The sequence below is a fragment of the Balaenoptera borealis genome (assembly GCF_965194805.1).
Source record: "Balaenoptera borealis genome assembly, chromosome: 5".
NCBI lineage: Eukaryota > Metazoa > Chordata > Mammalia > Artiodactyla > Balaenopteridae > Balaenoptera > Balaenoptera borealis.
Window position 1 is genome coordinate 3,544,636 of NC_138862.1, and position 18,528 is coordinate 3,563,163.

Consider the following 18,528-nt stretch of genomic DNA (forward strand, 5'->3'; position numbering starts at 1 on the left):
TTTTTAATTTTATTTATTTATTTATTTTTGGCTGTGTTGGGTCTTCGTTTCTGTGCGAGGGCTTTCTCCAGTTGCGGCAAGCGGGGGCCACTCTTCATCGCGGTGCGCGGGCCTCTCACTATCGCGGCCTCTCTTGTTGCGGAGCACAGGCTCCAGACGCGCAGGCTCAGTAGTTGTGGCTCACGGGCCCAGTTGCTCCGCGGCACATGGGATCTTCCCAGACCAGGGCTCGAACCCGTGTCCCCTGCATTGGCAGGCGGATTCTCAACCACCGCACCACCAGGGAAGCCCTCAGATCTTTTGACAGAAGGTGCTGGATACCTTTCCTGGGACTGCTGAAACAAAGCACTGACTGCGGGGGCTGAAAACAAACGAAGCTTATTCTCTTCCAGTTCTGAAGGCTGGAAGTCCAAAATCAAGGTGTCGCAGGGCCAGGCCCCCTCAGAGGCTCTAGGGGAGGGTTCCTCCTGCCTCTTCCAGCTCCCGGTGGCCCCAGCATCCTTGACGTGTGGCCGTGTGGCTCCAGTCTCTGCCCCGAGGTCACATGGCTTCTCTCTGTGTGCCTTGTCTCCTCGTCTGTGAGCATCACATCCCCTGTTTCCTGTGATTAGGTTTAGGGCCTGCAGGATAATCCAGGATAATCTCCCCATCAAGACCCTTATCTCAGTCACACATGCAAAGACCATTTTCCTCACAAGAGGTGGCAGGAATTGGGACCTTACCTCTTTGGAGCCGTTCTTCAGCCCACTACGTGACCATAGCAAAACTACGGCCAGTTCTCCTTTCTCACTACCTGGATGGAGTGACCTCAGGCCAGGGGAGGGTTCTGTTATCGGGGACGGGTGTCAGGTTCTCGTCCATTTCAAGCACCAGCGTTCAGACAGAGGCCGAGCTGGGCTGAGCCTTGCAAGTCAGCTCCTCCCCTCGTTCAATCTGGAAAGCGGGGCTCAGCCTCAGGGAGACCATGGCCCCAGTCCAGGCCGGCTCCCCTCATTCCCAGAGAGTCTGGGGCGCGGGCCCCATTTTCATCGGTCTGGGGCTGGCAGGCCTCTGGCTCCCAGTCCGAACCTCCTCCACCCGGGCCGTTCACCCCCGAAGGCCCAGCTAAAGAGGTCACCCCTTGTCCTCCCAGGCTCCCGGTGTCCCCTGCCCTGGGCTCAGCTCTTGTCTGAACTGGAGGCAAGCTCTGGGGGCCGGTGGGCTCTTGGGGAAGGAGCCAGCCGGCCGATGGCAGAGTTAGGGTGAGAGTGTGGCCTCCCAGGAGGGCTGGGTCCCTGTCCCTTTCCTGCCCCGTGACCTAGTGCCATGATGACATGGGCCAGGCTCACAGTGTGTGCGTGTGTGCAGGGGTCACCCTCTGCCCGGGGTGGACGGAGCTGGGGGACCTGGGAGCAGAGAGATGGGCCCCTTGCTGGCCCACCCAGGTCTGAGCTCAGGGCAGCAGCGTCTGAGTGAAAGCTGCCCTGGAGGAGTCGAGTCTACCCGGAGTCGGCACAGAGTGGGGCTGTGAGCGGCTCATTTGACATCAGGGCCCCGTCACCTGTAGGGACTGCAGGCTACTGATGCTCCGGGACATGGGCGGAGGCTGAGGGTCCCCGTTCCGTCTGCTGCTGGCTTCACCGTCCTTCCCGGAGCTCAGGTCGGGGGCTACACTGAAGGTGTACGTCCTGTGCGAGAGGAAAGAGGCCAGTGTCATGACGAGCCTGGGAAGCATCCGGTCGTCACGTGATGGAGAGCATGCATGCGACACGACGGGTGGGTTGGGTCATCGTGAGGATGAAACGAAACAATGGTTCAGAAGGACTCAGTGCCCAGCACATAGCAGCTCCTGAGCCGGTGGTGGTGGTTCATGTTCTCCATCACCACCTGTTACAGACTGTACTGTGTGCCCTCAAATGTATAGTCCTGACCCCCAGCACCTCCGAATGGGACCCTATTTGGAGGTAGGACCTTTAAAGAGATGATAAAGGTAAAATGAGGTCACTAGGGTGGGTGCTAATTCAATCTGACTGGGTTCTTTTGAGAAGAGGAGATCAGGACACAGGGACGACAATGTGGGGACACTGGGAGGACACGGCCACCTACACACCCAGGAGAGAGGCCTCAGGAGGGATCAGCTTGAGCTTGGACTTCCAGCCTCCAGGGCTGCAAGAGAAGGGACACCTGCTGTTTAAGTCACCATGTCTGTGCTATCTCGTTACGAGGCCCGAGCAAACCAGTGCATCACCCTCTAAGAATCGCCTTCTGAAATAACCAAAGGTGTGAAGATGCTCGTGGTTGGGAACAGGGATAAGGGAGCAGAACAGACACATTAAACGCCATGGCAACACACAGGAAAGGCACAGATGCATTAGTGGGCGGGTGGGTGACCACAGTGCCCGAGCAGGTGCAGGCGGAGAGGAAACTGCTGCTCAGGGGATCAAGAAAGGTGCCCCGGGTGGGCAGCCGTTTGGGACCTCTGAGGACCACTGAGGGCGAAGGTCATGGCACACCAGAGCTGTGAGAACTCCAGAAGGTGAGCGGGTGCCGGTGCCGAGGTGAGGAACAGGGGAGGGGCCCGAGGAGGAGTGAGAATGTGGAACCAAGAGCCGACGGTCATGGAAATCCTCCAAGAGCAAGAAAGGGCCAGGTTCCCAGGGGAAATTCTTTTTAGAAAGCGAAAGGTCATCTTTGTAAACTCTAGTTAAAAACAATTTACAAGCACCTCTGGTTCCCATTCCCGTGGGATCTGAGCACCTGTCCTGGTGGTCGTAAGAGGAGGACTAGTTATACTGAAGCTGTCCTCACGAGGCCTGTAATCTGCTTTATAGCATGCGGGCTAGTTTCAAACAAGGCTGAGTGAAAAAGATACATACAATCAGAGGAGAGAAATGGACAGCAGCTAGAGAGGGAAATGGGAAAAAAAAGAGAGCTTGTGCTTGATTTTGTTTTTAAGATAACAGCATGTTTGCTTGCTGGTGGGAGCCGTTGGGGAGGGCCTTGGGATGACAGATGATGCTGGCGTGATGCCCTTGGAGGTCATGGGATGCCCAGGAGGGATGGGCTGCAACGCGCCATGAACAGGTGGCCTTGGCTAGGAGTTTGGACCGAGCATCACAGTGTGCTGGGGGGAGAAGGGCACGTGGGCCTAGAGGCCGCAGGCGACTAGAGCTGGTGGACACTCTTCCGACGTTCACCTGTCCCGGCGGATAAGAGTGAGGAATGCAGTAGGCGGCCTCTGGGTTAGATGAAAAAATCAGACACAAATCAGCTGGTGGGCAGAGTGTCCAGGGATGCCTGGGCCTCCAGTTTACGGGGGAAGAGAAGGAGGCAGACGGTCCGCTCACGTGAGTGACTGGTAAGGGAACATCATCTTTATTACTATTTTCTGAAAAGCATGTTCTCGTCTTGCTCTTTAGATTGTAGTATTCTTTATGATTTTTAACATACAGAAGGCTTACATTTTAAGCACTTAATAATCAGTATTAAAGACACATCTGTTAAGTCTCACCCTAAGAGCCATTCCACTGCTTCTCTGCTTTCAAAGCTCTCCCCGGTCCAGAAATCAGAAATACAGTCATTTAAACTGCCTTCTATTTTAAAATGATTTTCTGTTTAATTCTTGACTCAGAATTAAATTGATATCAGTGTGTGCTGTGAGGTCATACAGAATACCTTTTATTTTACACCCATTTATTTTCCTATTTCTGATGCATTCATCAGATAGGAACCTCCTAATATACCAGGTCTCCTGCTCTGTTAGCTAGTCTGTTCCACGGATCTATTTTTTCTCTTTCCCTCAAGCCAGTACCATATTATAGATTTATAACATGCTTTTAATACCTGGTGGGGTAAATATCTCCTCTCATCACTTTTATTTTTCAAAGTGTTCTCAGCTCTTCTATTTATTCTCCCAGATAAACTTTTCAATCACTCAGTGAAGTTACAACAAACGATCCCATTGGGATTTTCCCTGGAATTTCATTAAACCTGGAAATGGCTCTGGGAGGATTCATTTTGCTCCATCATGAACGTGGTGTGTTTCTACTTATTCGGCCCATTTGTAAATGTTTGCCTTTCTCTCCCACAGTGGCCCCAAGTCCCCCAATTCTCGTAAAGCTGATGGCTCCCAGGCCTCCATCCTGAGACCCTAACCGGGTCCTGAGCTGGGAGTGGCGTCATTTCTCCTGCATCTCAGGGGCCCACAGGCTCAGGCCACCTGCCTTTCACCATCACAACCGCACGCCCGTGACCCTCAGTGCCCACGCGGTGTTTCGATGTAGTTAACTCACTTCTGAAACTGTCTGCAAGTCGTACCTTCTCTTCCCATCTTGTTGCCTGTCCTGTCTTGAGTGGTAAATCCTACTGGCGGTGAGACAGGCTGGGACCTGGGACCTTTTGCTGGGACCTGGACCCTTTGCAGCAGGGCTGGCACCTGGACACACCTCTCCTCCAGCAACAGAATACAAAGAAACTGTACGGGACTAAAAATAACTGCGTGCCTGCCCAGTTGGGTCAAATTCTGGACCCCAAAGATACAAAGAGACCAAAAAACCCAACTGCCACTTTTGAAGAGCCTGGAGCAAAAGCAGGGCACTGCGCGTGCCCCCTGCACACACCACCACCTAGGGGGTGGGCAGACCACCTAAGTCACCCGTCTGGCCTGACGCCTGGACACACCCCTGCCCTCACCCCATGTAAGGAGCCAGCTCAAGCCCCCTCGGGGAGCGGGCAGGCAAGGGGACCTGTTGTTGGTTCCCACTGCCCCCTGTTGCAGCAGTGGTCCCAACAAAGCCCTGCCTGAATTTCTTGTCTGGCCTCTGATCAATATCTATTGATTAAGGAAGCCAAGGACCCTGGTCAGTAACAGCGGGATCCAGGTCAAATAGATATACACAGCTCATAGTCTCACAGCGTCAGATGTCAGCACATTCGACGTCTCTAACTGGTCATAAATAGACAAGAACATGATCCCCACATTCAGACCATTGACATTTCCCCCTGCAAATGAGCACGCTCTCAGTATTTGCAGTCTCACCATGACACAGGAAATGCTGGTGGGTTTCCCCTTCCTGAGGGCGAGGTGTGGCCCTCCCGCACCCTGCTCCAGGCCCACGGGGCAGATAGTGAAGCCTCGTTATCTATAAATAACATCTGTGAAGTTTACAGTTGGAGAGAAAAATTGAATTTTTTTTTTTTTTTTTGCTACTCTTTCAAATGAAATACAACCTTGATTACCATGGGGATGTTGGTGATGAGAAGAGAAAGGAAAGAACGTAGCATTTTAATATTTCTGTTTTTCTCTTAAACTTCGGAGACCCACTTACTGCTTAACTTACACCATAGAAATAGATGTATTTAAATTCTCCCTGGCTTTTAAAAGGGGCACTGCTGCCGTCTGTGGGGTTGTGTGGACTGTGTCTGCTAGGGATGCCATAGCGAGGTACCACAGACGGGGCAGCTTAAGTAACAGATACTTGTTCTCATACAGTCTGGGGGCTGAGTCCAAGATCGAGGTATGGGCGGGGTTAGTTCCTCCAGAGGCCTCTCTCCTTGGTGTGTACACGGCCGTCTTCTCCCTGTGTCCTCACATGATCGTCCTTCTGTGTGTGTCTGCCCGGATCTCCTCTTCTTATAAGGACACCAGACAAATAGGATTAGGGCCCACCCTGTGATCTCATTTTACCTTGGTCACCTCTTTAAAGACCCATCTCTAAATACAATCACATTGTGAAGTGCTGGGGCTTCAGACATCAACGTATGAATTTGGGGGACACAATGCAGCCCATGACAATATCTCTATTATGTCTGAGCTACTTGCCAGGAACTTGCTCTGTGGTTTTGGAAAGTTACTGAGCATGTATTGCTCCAGGGTTGGTACTCTCATCTTGGCTCAAAGAGGACAAAGTGTTCTCTAAGCTCTAACATTCACGGCTCTTTGTTCGAGATTATGCTACATACATTCTTGTCTGTGGAGGGTTGAAAACTGCTGTGATTCATGAATACGCTCCATCAATATCACAGTGGTCACCTCTGATCTTTTTCTTCAAAGTAACAGGCAAATATTGTGGGGTCATTTTGCTGCTGAGTAAATCCAGAGACCCTGAACTATTGGCACAAAGGCTGAATTGTCGCATGGGTGATGGGTCACTGATGTAAGGCCAATAATTTTTCCTGCTTGGGTTGCACGTCCCAAGTGTGAATTCTGTGCTGACACTGTCAGAGATATTTATCCACTGTCTATAAACAACGGTTTGTCTGCCCACAGCTAAAGTAGCCTTGGGACAGTATCATCGGACGGCATTTCTGCTCAGCCGATTAGTAACGTGTCCAGACATTCTAGGGCCATTTTCTGAATTTAAAAGTTTGAACGTTTAATAAAGTACACTTTTGGCCATTTTAAAAGACTTAGCCAGGACAGCTGAGTCCGACAACAGTGCTGGTTCTCTGTCCTTCTGACCCATAATCACATGTCACAGTTTGTCTTACTTCTTCCCCAGCACAGCTGGGTTGCTTCCAAAACACGGCCAATCAGACACCCCACAGCCCAGCCCAGTACTTAGTTTTCTCTTCTTTTGCTATAATTCTTGTTAATACTTATGAATTCCTAGGGGAAACTTGTTTCTAGAAGGAATAGTCCCAGAAATGTTCAGCTTAAAACCTGGAACCGTTATTTTGGTGACAGGTGACTAACAGATTAACTGTGAGGTGAAAGATGTAATAGCCATAAACTCATTTTCTCCAGAATCTTAGCTGCATAGTTCTAGAAACATCCAGTTTGCCGACTGCCTGGCGACGGTGATGCTCTCTCGTCCTGAGCAAGGATTGGAGGACTTGCTAAAGGACAGGGACCAGATGGGAGCCCACGCCACCTGGACCTCAGATGGTCAGTTGGGGTGGAACCAGCATCTGCTCCCTTGTTACTCCTTAAATGGTTCATTGGACTGGGTGATGGACTGAGCTGGTTCTAAAAGGAACCAAGTGCTTCCTTGATTGCGTGATGTCATCTGGCCCCTCCACCTCCCTGGGCCCAAGTGTTCTCAGCTCTCAGGGATGATGATCTACCTGATTATCTCTGCAGTCCCTCGTGGCACCAATGTCCTGTGACTTTGTTGTGGCCACTGGACACATGGCCATGCCCACACCCATAAAACTGTGCTTCTCCGGGACGACTGGTCTACCCACACCTGGGATGGCTGTGATCTTTTCGTGGAAGCCATATCCCTTTCCACGTTGGGTGTGGGAGAGCTCGGAGCCTGGGGCCCACAGCGTGCATGGTGTGCACAGAGCTTGGCCCTGGGTTTGTCTGACTTCTCTCTCTTTATTCTCTCTTTGACCCAATTTCCTTATATTGTTTTCTTTAAACTTAAAATTGATTAATTTAGATTTTGAATAAGTAATGCATTTCTATGGTTCACAAATTTAAAAATTATGCAGTGGTAGAGGGTGAAAAGTCTCCCTCCCATTCCTATTCCATTCTCCCAACTCCCACCTTCAACCCTGCAGGTAGCCACTGTTAGAAGTTTATAGACATCTTCCCTTCCAGGGAACTTTTACGCATGAACGTGCATATAAATACATATTGTGCATATATAAGTACAGATGATAATGTTTTAATGCATCTGTTCCCTACAGTTAGTACTATCCTATACACGTTGTTCTGCAACTTCTCTTGGATTTTTTTATATCAGTACATAAAATACTTCCTCGTGATCATTTTTAAAAACCTCAAGTATTCTATTGTATGGATGTATCATAATTTATTTCACTGGCTTATCTTTAATTGAATTATCTCTTCTACGGTGCTTGTATGCTTCTCTAATTTGTTATGTTCATAATAAGGAAGTGGTATTTTGTAGTCCTTTTGGGATTATGATCTCAGAAAAGTTTTGTAGAGTAATTGATGTTTTCTGAATGTTTTCAGTGGAAAACCACAAATCAACCAAGATATTTACCATATACCTGCAGGGATAATGTTGGCAGTATGGAGAAGGCAATTTTTACCAACCATGGAACTGTCTAGAAGCATACAAGCACCATGGTCACTGTTTCCAAAAAGACGCTCTCAGACACTAAGTCTGAGAGAGGCCTCTGGGCTGCAGGGGCAGAGCGGCACTCACCTGTGCTTCACCCACGTGTCACACTCGCTAGCTCGCTCCGTGTAGTTCTCGGGCAGGAAGCCCCGGCAGCCGGTCTGCTGCGAGATCCCAATCACCCAGCCCTCGCTGGCTTCCTCCTGCTGAGTGGGGTCCACGAAGATGTAGTCTCCGGGACTGAGTGTGAGCTCATCCATGTTCTGGGGTTTGTACTGGAACCGGACCTTCAGGGTCTAGAATGGAGGAAAGTGTCTTCATGTCTCAAGCAAGGATGGGTTCTGTGTCTCCATGACACATCCAAGCCTCTGTCTGATGACAGTAGAATATGACAAAAGGATGTATACACTTGTTCAGATACATTCAGAAATGAATTTTGGTATCTATCTATCATCTGTCTCTCTAGTTATTATCTATTTATCTATCTATTTATCATCTTTCTCTCTAGTTATTATCTATTTATCTATCTATCATCTATCTATTATCTCTCTATCATCTATCTATACATATCAATCATCTATCTATCATCTATCTACCTCTCTGTATCTATCAATCACCTATCTAATCTATTATCTATCTATCTAACTCTTATCTACCTATCAATTTATCTATCTACCTATCTATCATCTATCTATCTCTATCATCTATCTACCTATTTTATCAATCTACCTATCTACCTACCTATTTATCTCTGTTTACTTATTTCTTATATGAAAATCTCAAAGCATAACCGGATGTTCACATCCGCCCCCCCTTGGAGTGAGGTTATTTACAGCTTCTCCCACACCACAGAACACGGTGGATTCATTCATACTTGTTCCATGGGTCTGAAAGGAGCATAACAAGCTTTCTATCCAAAGCAATCAATCCCATGGGGAGGGAGTCCTGAACTGAGGCTTCACTCAAATCATTATCTAAACAAATTAGCAAGCAGCACATGTGTTCATAAATCTTTGCAACCGTCCATTTTTGATACCTGAAATGTTTCCACTTTTCCCCCAAATTTCTGTGTCTGTGACTCACAAACAAAAGAATGTTAATTCCAAAATGCAGGCCACAGCATGATTTTAGGGAAGGGAGAGAAGTTTGCCCTTCTGCTGAAAAACCTCCATCCGAGGGCTCCTGGGGTCAGGGCTCCGTCAGGAGGGCAGCCGTTCACCTGTTCCCATGGCGGGTCCAGTCTAGCCGTCCGCCTGCGTTCGCTCACCTGGTAGTGTACAAAGCGCATGTCCCGGGAGTACAGTGCGGCCGTCCACTGGCAGGCGTGGCCGGGGTGGACGGCTCTGGCCAGCTGCTCCAGCGTCCTCTGGTGGTGGGGATAGAACTTGTGGGCCAGGGTGAGATGCAGCTGCTTGGTGCAGGGCTTCACGGTGCAGTCTGTGAAATCAGGCAAACGGGGCACCTTGACCCAGACGTCCGCACTGCACGCCCGGGTCTCCGCATCCGGGGTGGCCATGAGCCCGGGTTGGAGGTGCAAACGCCTTTACACACTCACCTCCTGCCTCTACCCATTCCCCTCCCCACACCAGCACTCCCCCGACAAGGCAAGGAGTTGGCCTAGACGGGCCACCACACAGAGGTCACCTGTTTAAGGAGGTAGCTGGGTACTTGAAGATTCTACAAAGAAGCAGGAAAGCAGAGGGTATAGAGACACAGGTTTTGGGGGAGGGGTGTTTGTGGCCCATCAATTTGCAAGTTAATTGCCCCAACAATTGATTCCAATCTCCTTCATCCCCCGGGGTGTGCATGTCACACAGTGGCCTGCATGGGTGGGCTCATGCTGCAGTCAATGGCTTTTTGTTCAGTTGCAGAGTCTCTGGAAGAAAATGCCCTAAGCAATGCGATTCCATCAGACGTCACAGTGCCTCTAATATTCTGCTGACTTTGGTGAAGCAGGAAGCCCTTGGAGCGGCCAAGGCCCTGGTCTTTTTGAGTGATCTCTGCCTTCATGGCCCCAGCCCTCCTGGACCTCATCCTAGGGCCCTCAGGTCAGTGGGCAGCAGCGTCCCCGAAGCAGCCAGGATCCGATTTCAGCCGGGTCACAAAGCAGCTTTGTTCCGGGGAGGCGGCGATTAATGGAACTGCACAGACTCTGGAATCTGATAGACCTGACTTTAGACCCAGCTGCCCCGTTTGGCAGCTGACTTTGGGGACCGTCTTGGTCTGACTCAGCTTCAGTTTCGACACCAACAACTTGAGGATTGGACAGCCTTGTCCTGGGAAACCGGCCTCTCAACTGTAAGGTCCCCGGGAAACTTTCAGTAAATCTTAGTTACCTGCTACCTTTCTCACGGGCAACACTTAGCAACACACAGGATCCGCCTTCCCCCTGAAAAACGTCAAGGGTGATGCACCCACTTCCTGGAGCCCAGACTTGGCAACCCCGTCGATGTCTCCCGTCCTCTATCTGAGCCTTTGGTAGCAAAAGAGAAACCGGCGAGGTCTCCAGGCCCTGAGCTGCGGGGGTGAGGAGCTCGAAGCAAGAGAACATGTGGGTGGCGGGGAAATTCCTTTTCTCGGGTGTTCCAGACGAGGTGGGGGGACGGCCTTGCCGTGGATGAGTCAGCGTGGCCTGGGAAAGGCCCGCTGAGGTCGTCATCAGAGAGATCACCGAGTCACCTGATCTGAACGGGCGCTTGTCTTTTTCTCTGTGTGGCCCATGCCCCTGGGGACTGTGAGCTGGCCAGGAACACGCTTGCTGGCTGAGCTGTGACTGGTCGCTCCCGACCCATCAGGGTCAGGCCCAGGGTGCCGGCCGTGGAGGGCAGGGTGGAGCCTGCTGAGGGGTGGGCGATGGACGTGAGGTCAAAGCCGGTTTCCCAGGGTGCGGAGCGGGTCAGCACGAAGCCCAGGAGGCACGGAGCAGGACATGGCTGGACTCCAGTGCCAGCTCCACCACCCACTGGCTTGGGGACTCTGTTGGTTTCCTGGGCTGCTGTCACAAATGGCCACACCCTGGGTGGCCTAGAACAACAGAAATTTGTTCTCATGCGTCTGGAGGCTGGAAGTCCAAAGCCAAGGTGTCACAGGGCAGCGCCCCCCGCTGAAGGCTCCCGGGGAGGGTCCCTCCCTGCCTCCTCCAGCTCCTGTGGCCCCAGCATTCCTTTGCTTGTGGCCGCATCCCTTCAATGCCTGCCTCCGTGGTCACATGGCCTCTCCTCTGTGTCTCTGTGTCTTCTCGTCATACAAGGACACCAGTCTCTGGACTTAGGGCCTATCCTACTCCAGTGTGACCTCAACTACTTACATCTACAGAGACCCTATTTCCAAATAAGGTCCTTTTCTGAGGTTTTGGTGGACGTGAATTTTAGGGGACACTTTTCAACCCATGACAGTGACCTTGGGCAGGCACTTTTTACCCTGCACAGCCCTCGGTCACTCTATTTTGAAAATGAGTGGTCATTAAGAGCCACTTTTTGGGGGCGTGGGAGTAAGTGAGGTGCTAGTCCTGCTCGGAGGCAAGCGGCTGATACACTGCATCAGGACAAGAGCCACGTCCGTCATCCTTTTAGAGACAAGGAGATTCAAGAGCCATGCCCTGAACTCACGTTTACATAAAGGAGGCAGTCCGCAAGGACATGGGGTAAGGTTATCATTATCTAGCAAATACGATCCCAGACTCGACAAGCGAGCCTCCAAATGGAAATCTGGGACTAAGGAAATTATTCATGTGACTGGCATCTGCATTCATATATGTCTGCAGGGGGCAGGGAGGGGTCCCGCTACCAGGGTGCTGTGGCCTCTTCGAGTTTCAGACTCAGCAAAGCACAGCAGTGCGGAGCACCTCTGAGTACCAGGACCACGGGGAAGTTCCCCAAACAGCCCAAACTGTTTAAAGGGCGAGACCCCCAGCCATTTGCAGAGAAAGAAGACGACTCAGGGGTCAGAGGACATGATTCAGGTCACACCACCAACCAGAGATGAGGGAAAATTCACACCTGAGGTCAAGTCTGGAATTCTTCTCACTAAACCCCAGCCGGAGCCTCAGTCTCCAGACCGGGGCTGGTGTCTGAGGAAAGTGAATTTGGCTGATTCTCAAAGTGAGTCTAGATAATTGTCCCCCCAAGAGGCCAAGGAGACAAGACTATGCTCATACCGAAAACATTAAAATGAATCAGCTAGGACTTGTGTTTTACATACAGCACTGGCCTGGTGAGGAGGGATGCCGCTGGTGGGCGTGGGGCTGGGGGAGGTGCCCCCCGCCTACAACCCCCTGTCATCATGTGGCCACACACCGTCCCTCCTGGGACAGTTTCCCAGCAGCTGGAACACGGCTGAGTGTTTTGAAAAACCACATTGGTGCAGACAAGGCTATTCCCACTTACAGAAGAGCCCTCTGCTAGTTCTGAGTCTTTCTATTCGCTCACTCTTTTGTGTTTTTAATTAATTTTTATTGGAGTACAATTGATGTACAATGTTGTGTTAGTTTCTGCTGTACAGCAAAGTGAATCAGTTATACGTATACATACACCCACTCTTTTTTAGATTCTATTCCCATACAGGTTATTACAGAGTACTGAGTAGATTTCCCTGTGCTATACAGCAGGTTCTTATTAGTTATCTATTTTGTGTATAGTAGTGTGTCTATGTCACTCCCAATCTCCCAATTTATCCCTCGCACCCCTTTCCTCCTTGGTAACCGTAAGTTTGTTTTCTACATCCGTGACTCTACTTCTGTTTTGGAAATAGGTTCATCTGTACCATTTTTTTAATTCCACGTATAAGCAATATCATATGATATTTGTCTTTCTCTGTCTGACTTAGCTCACATTTTTGAAGGACATCCTGGCCCGTTACGGACGTTCTAGCTAATTGTTCAGCCTCAGGTTAAGGCCATGTCATAGTTGCTGACTGTAAAGGGCCAGGTGGGTGTGGAAGTAACCTGGTGAGGGTGCAGATAATCCTGCTCCTGGCCAGCCAGGCCAGCCCGACCAGCCCGCAGGATGACCGTCGCTGCATCGGGGAAACAGCCTCACTCTTGCTGCCCTGGGGTCTGCCCATCGCACCCGAGTGTGGCGAGCTCAGCCCCAGGCACAAAGGGACCACTTTCTATTAACCGGGCCCTGCGTGTGCTTCTGCCTGGGGCTGCCTACCTGCTAAGATGGAAGCTTCCGTGGCGAACATCACAGCAAATTCCTGGATGATATCTGCGGGGCTGTCGTTCACGAAGAAGCCCAGGTAGCTGACGGAAGAATGGAGAACCAGAGGCACAGCCAAGGGGAAGGCGCCCAGGGTCCTATCCCCGGCTCTCTTCAGTGCTTCATACAGACACTCCACCTTCTGGTCCTCGCACTGAGGGACAGAGACAGGACAGTCACCTGTTACCTTAACTAATAACAATCAGGCAGCCTCGGGAGCCTCTTTTCTGGTCACGATGCTGTAACATAATTAACCTGGTCCTGGTGTTTGGGGTGATGGATCCGTTCTGTAGCTGGCCCCCAGTTTCTTATAGAATTCAGGTCAAGTTCTTTTTGGAATAGAATAGCCTTTGAATGCCCAGGTCAAAAATCCCTTGTCCCTCTAAATGTGTGCCTCGCCCCACGCTGAGTTGACCCAACCCCGCATCCCATCCTGAACCCCCTCCTCCAGTCCTGTGGCCCACAGCTGGGCTCAGGGCTGCATTATTGGCTTCTGGAGGTTTCCCGTAGACGCCAAGGCGGCCCCGGGGTGCACTGCTCAGAACCTACCCTACTGAGGAGGGTTGTAGCCTACCCCTCGGCTGCTGACCTTCAGACCCGGCAGCAGGCCACACGCTCGGCTGGTGATCGAGCCGTCCTTGCCCCCAGCAGGGTCTCCTCTGACGTGGTCTTGGCTCACAAGCTCCCCCTCAACCCTGCTGTCACCCACTCACCTGCCCTCTGGCCACACAGCTCTTGGCTCCTTGCTCAGTGAGAAAGACTCCATGCGCCCGTGTGGGACCCCAGTGGAGGCCTGACAGAGCCACCCCCTTCGGGGAGCCGGCCAAATCCTCCTCTCCCCAGCAGCTGGCTCCCTCTGGGCTTCCCACAGCCCTCTTTATTCTCTGAGTTGTGAACCTTATCATCGTTGCTAATGCGCACCCTCAGCTCCCCTGCTAACCAGGAGCGCCCTAAATTCACCCCGCCTGTGGTATCTTTGCAGTCGTCGTAGGGCCTGGAAAGCACGTGGTGCCTGGAGGGCACCCCCCTCACGTAACCTGGGAGCATGGAGGCACGTTATACACCGACCTGTAGATGACGGCACTAGTTGGTGGCTGAGCGTTCCTATTTTACAGAATCAAAGGCAAAGAGTGAATCCCTATTACACTCTTCTGCTGGAAAGGGGCACGCAGCCACCAGGGCAGGGTGGGACGTGGGGTGGGCGTGAGGGGGCAGCTACCTCGAGAGAAGGGAAATGTGTGTGTGTGTATCTACGTGTATGGTGTGTCTGTGTGTCATGCTGTGTGTGTCTCTGTGTATCTGTGTGTGTGACATGGTGTCTGTGTGTGGTGTGTCTGTGTGTGATGCTGTGTGTGTCTCTGTGTATGTGTGTATGTGTGCGCAAATGGACATGCCTCGACAGGCTGGGAGGAGGAGTTGGAGGCCCCGGTCAGCTCTCTGGCTGTCAGGACCAGGCGTGTCCATTTCTAAGGTCATGTTCGTTGCTGGCTTCACTGCCTCTCCTTTCCCTGATGAGCTCCTAGGACAAGCCAGGAAGGAGCCTGTCACAAATGCCATCAATGTGCAAGTAGGGTGACCAACTCATCCTGGTTTGCCTGGGACTTTCTTGCTTTCAGCACCTGGGAATCCCTCCCCACTGGCCCTGGCAAATGAGGATGATTGTCAAGGGCTTTGGAAGATGCTGCTTCTTCTGGGCATCTTCTGGAAGCCTTCCTGCACAGGTTTGCGTCCCCCTTTCCATGCAGCGCAAAGGAGCCTGGGACAGAGGGCTCCTTGGGCCCTGGTGGGACCCTTAGAGTTTGCTGGCAGTAGAGCCGGGGCGGGGCCAGGGTGTGCCCTCCGTACTTTTCTCTGGTCGGGAGCCACAGTGGTGTCTGCCCCTCCTTCCCTCATTCTCATGCCTCCCTCTTGTCTTTTGAGCATCCCCGGTCCTTCTCACCTCCCAGGACCCCATCCTGGGAGCTGAAGCTGGCTCTCTGAACATCTTTCGAATCAGGGGGCTGGTCCCCCAGGCAGGGAGAAGTCCTACATCTGTGGCTGGCCAACCCGTTCTTCAATTGATCCATCACACATCTGTGAAGCACCCACTCTGTTTGAGGCATGGTGCTGGTCTCTGGGGGCAATGGTAAGTGAATTATCCTCCTTCACTTGAGCGGTTCAGTCCAGTGAGGGATGCAGAACTGCACCAGACACATGGCCATGCAACAGGGAAATAGTGCCACTAGACTTAGAAACAAGAGGATGGTGGGAGCACAAAGGGCAGCAACCTCTTCTGCCTGGGGAGCTGGGGAAGACTCAAAAAGGGAGGGGATAAATGAGTTGGGTTCTGAAGGATGAATAGAAGTTGACCAGACAAAGATGAGGAGGAAAGTAAAGGATATCTCACACAAAGAATCCAGGTAACACCACCATTGTGGACCACCCTGTGAAAGTAAACCCCTCGATTTTGCCCCATCACCACCTAGTTATGGCAGAAAATGACTCAGCTGCTGTGTTAATGAGCATTAAAAACTCCTTGGACTGACTCACCGTGAAGAAGTCACAGAGCGTTATGTGAGGGAAGACCTCATGGGCTCTGTTCTTTGCGCACTGACGCCTGCTCTCTCTCCAGAACTCTTGAAGTTTGTCCAGCAGGGGTCCCGTGGGACAGAGGAAAAGGGCGTACTCCTGGGGGATGGGGTCGTCGAGAGAAGGGTCATTGCAATGGCAGTGCAGCCTGCAACAGAGAACGGGACACTTTTACCTGGCGTCGTGGCCAAAAGAGTCTTTCCCCATGGAGGACACAGGACAGTGGTGACAGCAACTCAGAACAGCAGGCCGTGCAGAGCAGAGGTGTCCGTGCCCGGGCGGGACTTGCCGACCACGGGGCTGAGTGTGGCCGCAGAGCAGGTCAGCGTCCAGCCAGGTCTCAGATCCTGGCTAGTCTGATTCCCAGGCCAAAGAGCCAGAAAAGGAGAGAAAGGTGCCAGAAACACTCAAAACCTGGTCTTCTAATGGCCTTTGTGGGCCAGGCATCTCCTTAGGGTTGAAAATTTTGTGGAAAAAAACTCACACTTTAATTTCATCTCCAACTTCAAATTAAGTGTAAAAATCAAAGCCGCAAGGAACTAGACAGAACTTAGGTGGCTACTATATTTTCTTTCAATTCAGAAAGTTATTTTAAATACTAAAAAAAGAAATACTAGGAAAAATGACATAGAGCTCCCAATTCAAGTTCATTCTCACCAATAATAAAAAAAAATTGAGACAACCACGAGACGCTTATTTTCTCACTTGTCAAATTAACAGAATGTCTTTGAGAGGGTAAAAGTTATGCTTAATTGTGTCAAAGGTGCATGAGACTTAAGGATGAATTTCTGCAAACTTGACACATAGCAATTTGCTAAGATGTGTCAATAGCCTTAAAATACCCATTCCATTTGAACTAATAATTCCACTTCCAGCAATTTATCCAAAGCAGAAAGCAAAAAGTATAGATAAGACTGCATATAACATATTCATTGTACGGTTATTTATAATAGGAAAGAAGGAAAAAATGAGAAAAAAGATAATAACTTTATCATGCAGTCATTGGAAATTATGGATTTGAATAATTTTTGATGACTCAGAGAAGTGCTTGTGACATAATATTGAATTCAGGAATCAGGGTACAACCACTGGAGAAAACATAAGATATACACAAATACCTTCTCCTTAATAAAAAAAATACCAATAGAGGAAGCTATACCCCTTCCATTGTAGCTCACTTCCCCTTTTCTAGAGGAAACCTCAAGTCTTAATCTGCTCTGTTTTCTTCTAGACATTTAGGTAACAAATCCACAGATAGCACTTGTGTGTGTTTTATATAAATCATAAGCTATTGTTCAAATTATTCTGCAACTTGCATTTTTTACTCAAACCTGTGTTTTTGTAATCTCTCCACATTAATGCACATACATCTGGGGAAGTTTGTCAGAATGAACCTTCTAAGGGCTGTATAACAGTGCATCATCTACGTAGGTAATATCTCATCCACCCATGCCACTGATGGACATTTAAATTGTTTTCTTTTCTTAAAATTTCATAGCACTGTGATCAAGATCTTTGTACATGTCTTTTTAGGTCCTCTGTGTTTCTCCAGGGAATGTACTTGGACATGAACTTCTGGGCGGCAGCTACACATTTTCAGTGTGGATATTCACCGCTATTGCAGCTGAGAAAGTGAGAGACCGTCTTCCCCTCATCCTCACCAACACTTGAAGCCACCTTTTGTTGTTAACGGCATCCTAATTTGCAGCCCCCCGCCCCCGATTAGGAGTGAGGTTGGGCCCACTCTCACAGAATCTAGGGGACCCACCACCTCCCTGTTCTTCGGTGAGTCTGCTGGGCTTTCTGGCTGAGTCACCACTAGCACGACCCTCAGGACAGTGGGTCTGGTTTTTAATTCCAATTCTGCAATTGACTTTAGGGTTAGCCTAGCCCAGAGGGTCCCGGGTGCTTCCCTTTGTCCTGTACGGGGCTGGCATTTTTGCCCTTGGCCTAGAGTTTTTGGAGGTGGAAGGGGTTCCTGCTGAGGACACGCTGAGCCCTCAGAGACCTGGTGCCAGCGTCTGCCATCCTGCTCTGGGGAGGGCACCCCAGCCTGGCGGGACCTGGGATTTTTGTTTGATTTTCACTGCAGCTATTCCGGGGCGGAGCATGAGGGGACTTCCCACCAGGGGCAGAATGATGGCATCATGCCACATGCGGTCGGGACTGAGTTTTAGAGAACAGGGTGTCCTCTTTGATTCCCAGGGCAGGAAACCGAGGCCCGTAGCAGCAGGAGGCTGGCAGAGCCGCAGAGCTGAGGGCTGGCTGAGCCTCCTGGAACCCAGAGCTCCCCACAGCCCCCAGGCACCTGGCACCCTGAGGGGCAACGTGCGAGGCCTTGGGGGGCATTCAGCACCACCTGCAAGTTCTCGCCCCATCAGTGGCGGAGAGAGTGGCAACCTCGCCTTCCTATCAGCAAAAATGGCTCTCCCCTATTTACTAAACAAATCACATGGATATTGTTCTTCACTGACAGGCACATTTGGATTAAATCAGACTTTTAAGTGAAGAAAACATTGTTCAAAGTTCTCTCTCTTTTGTTTTCCATTTTAACCGGGGCCTCTTTATTCCTTTCCCTGGGGGCTGGGTGGGCGGCACGGAGCTTCCCCGCCCCCAGGAGTGTCCTGGGCACTTCCAGCGCCCACCCTGCAGAGACCTCACCGCACCCACCAGTCTGACGCCTCCGCCGCTGTCTTCCTTCCAGTGGCCGCCAACGCCTTGAGCCTGTGGGGAGGGAGAACGCGAGGAGC

General features: G+C 50.9%; 1 protein-coding gene across 6 annotated transcripts in view; it reads right to left on the minus strand.

The window, feature by feature from the left end:
* UBASH3A (ubiquitin associated and SH3 domain containing A) overlaps positions 1–18,528 on the minus strand; it is a 51,794-nt gene that overhangs the window by 22,225 nt on the left and 11,041 nt on the right. For 4 of the 6 annotated variants that reach the window (XM_082392860.1, XM_082392862.1, XM_082392863.1 and 1 more), the window contains exons 3-8: positions 18,449–18,502; positions 15,740–15,926; positions 13,166–13,364; positions 9,232–9,449; positions 8,100–8,308; positions 1,541–1,667 (exon numbers count right to left, since the gene is read on the minus strand). In XM_082392860.1, the coding sequence (XP_082248986.1) occupies positions 1,541–1,667; positions 8,100–8,308; positions 9,232–9,449; positions 13,166–13,364; positions 15,740–15,926; positions 18,449–18,502 (994 nt within the window). The remainder of the gene's footprint in view (positions 1–1,540; positions 1,668–8,099; positions 8,309–9,231; positions 9,450–13,165; positions 13,365–15,739; positions 15,927–18,448; positions 18,503–18,528) is intronic. The other 2 variants (XM_082392864.1, XM_082392865.1) reach the window with 1 other exon arrangement.